A 7,606-nucleotide genomic window follows, 5' to 3' on the forward strand; every position below is an offset into this window, starting at 1 on the left:
AGACTGAGGCAGGAGTATTACTTGAACCTGGGAGGTGGAGGTTTCAGTGAGCCCAGATCGTGCCACTGCACTCCAATCTGGGCAACGGTGAGCCATGTCTCAAAAACAAAACAAAACAAACAAACAAAAACAGTACAGGATCAATTTAATCACTGATTCCTCACCAGATTACTTCATTGTTGGGATTCTTTCAGAAAACAAAGTGAACAGTTAAATGAAGCAAGAATACTGTGAGATTTTTGAAGTAAGTAAAAGCTAACAATTATTGAATGCCTACTATGTGCCAAGCACTGTGCACACATTTAAGACTCTAATCTTCACAATTCTGCCAGATTGATCTCACTTATTTTTACAATTTTTTTAAATTGTTTTAAGAGTTTAAATGACTTGCTTAAAACCATGTTAACACAAGACTGGAATTCAATGCAAGATCTGAGAGTTAAATGCCCATATGCCCTTGACCCTAGACCTCTCATTTAGGTAACTGTACACATGCAAAAACATGAATGAATCAGGATTTGTTATCTGTGACAGTTCAAAACAGCAGTGGCTTCAGAAACATAGTTTCTTCTCTCCAGTGCAGAGGTACAGTCACGGGGCTCCTAGGATCCCTCTGAGGTGTCAAGGGTAGAAGCTCCTATGCTTTTGTTGCTCTGCCCCCTGTGGCTTCATGATCCCAGATAGGGGCGAGAGGTCCAGCCATTACCTCTTCATTTTAGCTGTTAGAAGGAAGGAATAAGGACATGTCCACATTTTTAAGGACATGTCCCAAAACTTTGCTCCGGTCACTGGTCAGATCTGATTGCAAGGGAGGCTGGGAAAGTAATCCTTATATTCTGGGTGGTCTTGCACTTACCTGAAAATCAGAGTTCTAAAAAGGAGAATGAATATTGAGAGACAAGAGCCTCTGTCACAGTGTGCTTAAGGAGTGTGCCAGGAATAAAAACTAGACCTTAAATCCTTTCATCTTTCCCTTCATGCAAGTGTATATATTCTGCTAGCAAAGTGGGACATTCATCTGTACTCTTCTTGATAGTTGAAGTATTTGTGAGAACCAGAGTAACAAATCCCCATGCACCCACCATCCAGAATTAAAAAAATGTTTACATCTTCCTTCTGATCTTTAAAAAAAAAAAAAAAAAATAGACACAGAAGAGAGACCTTTTGTAGCCACGAGCAGTTCTACTCTTCTCCTTCTGAGTTCAGGGCAACTACTTTCTCATTGTTTCTGTATTTTCTTTCTAAAACTAACAATCCACAGTGTTTTTTAAATGATATAAAAGACATGCATTTCACCTTCTGTGACAGCTATTTTCATTCACTATTTTTTCAAGTGCCATCCACATTACAGATCAAGTTTATTCCTTTTAACTGCTCCAACTGTCTACCATCTATAAATAGGCCACAATTTATTTATCCATTTTCTTGCTCATGAACATTTAGGTTATTTCCAGCTTTTCCTGGATACAAATAATTCAGCTGTGAGCCTTCTTGTACATCTCCTTGTACACTTGTGCATGGTTTCTCTAGAGGATTGCTTCTCATGCTTTCATGAGCATGAGTCACCTAAGAAATCTTAACCACAGAGTCTGATGCAGCAACTCCAGGTCAGGACCTGAGAGGTGCCAACTTCCCAGGTGAAGCCCATGCCGCTGCTCTGTGGCCCACACTTTGAGAAGTGAGACTCTAAGTGTATACCTAGAATTGTTGGGTCACAGAATATGCCAACTTCGGCTTTCTTAGACATCATCAAATTGAACCTGTTTTTACTCCAAAAGAAGTGAATGTGTTCGTTCCCATTGCTCCATTCTCACCAACACTAGATCTTGTGACTTTTTACCTTTTGCTAATCTGAAAGCATGAAAACATTAGGTCCCATTTCACTTATTATCAGGCAGTAATAATCTTTCCACTTTTTTGACTATTCAGGCTTTTTCTGTTCATATAGTTTATCCATTTTTTTTTGTTGTTATCCATTTTTCTAATGCAGCAGTTCTAAGTCCCCTGAGACCCATTCAGTGGGTATGCAAGGTCCCTTTTTTTTTTTTTTTTTTTTTTTTACAATTACCTATCCATGTAAGGCTGATTTTCTCCTTCACATGCTTCAACCAAAACACACAGCAGTAGACAGATTGCAGAAGCAGGTATGAGGGGCCAGCTATCTTTTATTAAGCTAAATGTTAAAGATATTTGTAAAAATGTAAAATGCCACTCTTCTCATTAAGCTTTTGTTTCGAAAACTAGTCATTTTTCTTATTTTTTAATAACTAATTTTTGAATTCTAACAGAAAATATCAATAGATTTAACCCACATACACAAAAACACTTTGGGGTTCTCACTTTTGAAGAGTGTAAAGGAATCTTGAGACCATAAGTTTTGAGAATTGCTGTTCTAATGCATGGCTGTCATTTTCTCAGTGACTTTTGTATGAGGTTCTTTCATTTTTTAATGTATTCCAGATACAAATCCTTTGTCAGTTATATGAAGTGCAAACATTTCCTTCCTGTCTGTAACTTGTTCTTTTATTTACAGTGTCTATTGTTTTATAGAAGCCATTTTTTTTTTTGCACAGTCCTTTTTCCCTGTGTGTGTGCTTTTGCATCTTGTTTTTAAAAAAATCCTTCCCATTTGCAAAATCAAAAATAACCTTATAGATTCTCATTTAAAAGTTTGCTTTTCATACTTAGGTCTTTAATCCATTTGTTTTTGGGGAAGGGTAGAAGGTAGTACATATTGTTTTGTCCATAGAGCTTGGCCTATCTGTCAAAAATCAAGTTCCCACATAAACATGTACCTGTTTCTGGGCTCTTTATTCTTATCAGGTTTTCCTTGACTGACCTCTACTGGCATCAGCCACACACTGCTTTAACTGGTATACATTTAAAATATTCTTTGATATTGTTAGGACAAGTTCATGCCTCTCCCTCTTGCCTGTCTTCAAAATTATCTTGCTTTTTCTTAAAAGTAATCTTTTTCTTCCCTATAACACATATTGAGGTGTAACAGAAAGCCTAATGAGTTGGGAGTCCAGGCATCTGCCTTGTTTTAATGGCAGCAGCCCCTAACCACCTGTGGCTGTAAAGCTCAAAAATCCCTGAGCTCAGCTTCCTTTTCCATCGAACAAGAAATTTGCAGATCACCTCTATTTTTCTCTCCAATCCCAAGAGCCTATAATTTTAGTATAAAGGCATTAAACTTAACAGATAAAGAATGGGAATTGAATAGTGATACTTCAGCATTGCAGATTATAGGAAACAGAACTTCCACCACATAAATAGTAATTTTAGGAATTCATAAGAGTCTAAAAGTTCTCTTCATTATTTTATGTTGAAGGTTACACAGAGTATTTACGGGCTTTTGGGGGTGCTCTAAAATGAAACTATGCCTTGCTATAAGAATTTTACTTTCTGCATGAGTTAAACCTCAATTTTACAGACAATCTTCTACAAGAGTAGTTTCCAATTTGAAAATTTTATAAGGGAAGACTTAGAGAAAATTAAAACTTCTGATGAAATTCTTTATATGTCTTCTCATGGTACCAAAATACCAATATTACCTCACCAGCAATCACTAGGACATGAGCTCCGATGTGACTGACTTTCCACTAATTCATTCACAGATCTGCTTTTTCTTCTTTGTGGCCAAAGGCAGGAATTAGAAAAATGCTTGGCTAGAGCTAATGATCCTGCTGTTATTTTGAAGCAGAGAAAGTCTAAATGGGCTTTATAGGGAACCCCCAGCTTTGGCACCACTTAATGAATTACAGAAAGAAAATGGGATTTCCCTAACCTTCTCCTCCTGGAACCCGCATTCTATGAATCTCCACATCGGAGTTAACTTCAACCAAGACAGGTACTTAGCACTGACCTCTAATGAGATCAATGTAAAATGCATGCCCATGTATTTTATTGTTTTGCCTCAGACAAGTGAAATTAAATGTCTGCAATTCACCAAAAATATTTTACCCTTAGTATAATATATGGTATGTTCCTCTTCAGGTATACACTTAGGAAGTAAATTCCTATAAAACTTAATTGCCCATTTAATCCAACATGTACACTTTAGTCTGCAAATATATAAACTAAAAAAGATTTACCTTATTTAAATTCAACAATATTTTGTATAAAGCTTTTGTGTTTAAAAAGCATTTTCATATATACTATTTTATTTGACCTTCATAATGATCCTATGATCATTGGATGATAAATGGAGACAATATTATAATGCTAAGAACTGTGTTAGAGATAAAAAGTTCTGAGAAACTAGATGATTTTTTGAAATCACAAAGGATGAAACACAAGATTCAGGTCAGCTTCCAGTCACAACTCATGAAGATCCCTTGAAAATTATGGTTGGTTTTTGTTGATCTGAATAAAAGTGACAAGTAACTCCAATAAATGCTCATGAAACAAATTAAATATCTGCATGTTCGGTACAAGAGAAAGCAAAGAATTTGTAAGGGACATCTGCAGTATATTATTTGCCTTTCAAGATGACTTCATATTTTTTACTGTATAATAACATGTGACTAGTATGTCCTCTGGTTCATTACTATTCCTATTCGTAATTATGGCCAATTCATCTAGTTTAGATAAGAAGGTGGTACAGCACATTCAGATGAAGTCTCTGGATAAGAGATCAGAAAATACAAAGCTAGCTAGTATTCTCCCTAAAGAGATCAAGAAGGGGAGCAGGGACAGTTATGAGGAATTAGTGATAGAAATTAGCAAGAAATAGAAAGGTATGAAAGTAAAGTAAAAAATGTATCTCTAAATGGAAAAGAAAAAAATTTACGGTTCAAATACTTTTTTTTAAGTCAGTAACACAGAAGAAGCCCGATCATCAATAGTATCCATGAAGCTATCAGGAAAGACCTTGCCTTTAGGGACTCGAGTGTTTTAGAGCTGATCTATAAATGAAAATTCGTTCATATCATTCATCTGAAGATTCAAGGATATATGGAAAGCACTAACTTTACTGTACAGAAAGTATACATTTCAAGTCAGTTAGTTTAAAATTACTTTCAAGACCGATTAAAAGAACTGACTAATCCATCCTAAAAATGGACTCATCACTAATCAATGTACATGACTGTTACAACACTCAGTTAAAACGCTCAGTTATAACAGTTCTCCATATTTCTTTTGTGTTAATATTCATCATTGCTATAAAATAGATGGTATAAGCATCAGCTCTATCACAAAATCTTTCATTAACAAAATTTTTCTCCATTGAGTGATAGAAAAAAAAAGAAAACTTCTGAAAATAGTGAAGAAAAAAACCCAATGAAGAATAAACACATCTCTTGTTAAATAGTATAAATTCTGTACCATCTGCTACCTTGTTCCATCCTACTTTACAGCTGTCACTGTGCCTAGGGAGGACATGCCATGTGAACTAATTTGCTTCCACCTCCACAATTTAAATTGGAGCAAAAAACTGAACAATATACCTTGCTGGTAAACCAGTAAAATATCAAATTAAATCAACATAGTAAAACATTGAAGAGGTACTATTCTTGAAAGACAACCACAAATGTTCAATTAGTTTCGATCACTGTTCTTGAGAAAAAAAATACATTAAACAATAATCAGTTATTTAAAAATAATTTTAAAAATCAGAGCCAGTGTCATGATGTCAAGTGGAAAAATGATCTATGATGCTTTTTAAAAGATGTGAGTTTTTGACATATTATAAAGCATTAACAAAATATAAAAGCATTAAATAAATAAAAATTTTGTGACATTCACAACATAAAGCAGAAAGGAGCACTTCTATGTGTTAAAATAATGTAATTCTCCCTGTATATTTCTATCCACAGGAGCCAACAAACATCAAAAATACATACTTTACAGTATTTACCTGTTTTAAGACATTCAAGTCAATTCAGATGGCAAAAGTAGAATTCAATCACTAGCAAAATATTTAAAATATATATATTGAACCAAAACAAGTTTTTACAAGATAAAAAATAATCTTCCACAATACAATTAATTGCATATCACTGAAATTTTAACTCTTTAGATGATTTCAGTTCAGTTTTTTGGTTTCAAAATCTAGAGACAGTCAAACAAAAGCATAGGCAGAATCTCTATCTGTTTTTACGTTTCTCTTTCTTGCTTCGACTACTTGTTGCACTGTTTAAAGACGATGATGAAGGTGCTCTTGCATGACCTGTGGCCTTCAAATGGTCAAAAAGTTTATTCCGAGATGGGAATTCACTGTGGCAGGTTGTACAGTTGATAAGAACATCACTCTGAGAAGGGCAAAAAATCATAAATAAAAGCAAGAGTTATCACTTGAAAGTAGTGTTTTAGGTTTTAATGTCAAGATAAAGCATCAAACAATTGCAAAATAAAGATGTTTTAATAGAATGGACAGCTAATAAACAGGTTCAACAAAGGCAGATGTTCTTGGAGGTTAAATCCCACTAACACAATTAACTTTAAGGGTCCTGAGGCTTTCAATAGCATGTACCTCATGGTCTAGTTGAACAGAGGAAGAGTTTATGCTTCACAATTAATCTCCAGAACTTGACATGTAATTCTTATCACCGAAGCTTTAGATTGAAAAGTAATGGAAAACAATAGTAACTATTCTAGTACCATCTAGCATTTCCAATGTCCTTTTTTTTACTTTAATGTAAAAAAATACATTATATACACAAATACTACCTTTATCAAGCAAAACTGTTGACAGATCCACATCTTTGCAGTTTCTTTGGGGAATGGCTCACCAAATACACATTTACATCTTTAGATAATTATATAGCTTAAATAGCAAGATCTGCTAAAGAGATATAAATATAATTTTGACCTACCACTGTTTGTGGTTCAGCAGGTACTTTGACAGGTTTTTTCGTATCTTTGGTTTTCTTTCCTTTGGGTTTAGGAACACTGGAAAATAAATAATTTGGCATAATCCAAAAATAACATACTCCTTTTAATCATCATTTGAGTGCTCTCAAGAACACTTGGAAGAGTGAGATGCACTTTAAAGGTTAATTCATTAATTTTTTTTTATTTTTATTTTTAATGAATGAGAGGTTCTTATGTTGCCCAGGCTGGCCTTGAACACATAGCCTCGCCTCCTCAAGTGCCAGGACACCTGGCCTGAGCCACTGCAGCTCCCAGTTCATTAATTTTAAAGGCAATTTAATTAATCTTTACATCTCAAGTGAACTTTAAAAAGCAACTTCAAAATTCAAATATCAAATTTGGCACAAAAATTAAGGAATTTACTTAAAACAGTTGAAACAAAGTTAAAACAAGGCCCTTAAAGTATCTCTGAATGTTATATACAGTGTTTCCATAAAAAGCAAAGCACTGCTGCCTGTAGTGGCTCACACTTGTAATCCCAGCATTTTGGGAGGCTGAGGCAGGATCACCGGAGGTCAGGAGCTTGAGATCAGCTTGGCCAACATGGTAAAATCCCCGTCTCTAATAAAAATACAAAAAATTAGCTGGGTGTGGTGGCAGGCACTTGTAATCCCAGTTACTGAGGAGGTAGAGACAAGAGAATCACTTGAACCCGGGAAGCAGAGACTGCAGTGGGCCAAGATTGCACCACTGAATTCTAGCCTGGGCGACAGAGCAAGACTCTGTT

General features: G+C 35.1%; 1 protein-coding gene across 2 annotated transcripts in view; it reads right to left on the reverse strand.

Annotated features, from left to right (window-relative positions):
• Positions 1 to 2,147: 2,147 nt before the first annotated feature.
• DNAJC21 (DnaJ heat shock protein family (Hsp40) member C21) overlaps positions 2,148 to 7,606 on the reverse strand; it is a 27,491-nt gene continuing 22,032 nt past the window's right edge. For both annotated transcript variants that reach the window (XM_017548281.1, XM_017548284.1), the window contains 2 exons: positions 6,822 to 6,897; positions 2,148 to 6,257 (listed from right to left, as the gene is read on the reverse strand). In XM_017548281.1, coding sequence (XP_017403770.1) covers positions 6,093 to 6,257; positions 6,822 to 6,897 — 241 coding nt within the window. In that variant the 3' untranslated portion in view covers positions 2,148 to 6,092. The remainder of the gene's footprint in view (positions 6,258 to 6,821; positions 6,898 to 7,606) is intronic.

The sequence above is a fragment of the Cebus imitator genome, unplaced genomic scaffold, assembly GCF_001604975.1.
Source record: "Cebus imitator isolate Cc_AM_T3 unplaced genomic scaffold, Cebus_imitator-1.0 Scaffold205, whole genome shotgun sequence".
Taxonomy (NCBI): domain Eukaryota; kingdom Metazoa; phylum Chordata; class Mammalia; order Primates; family Cebidae; genus Cebus; species Cebus imitator.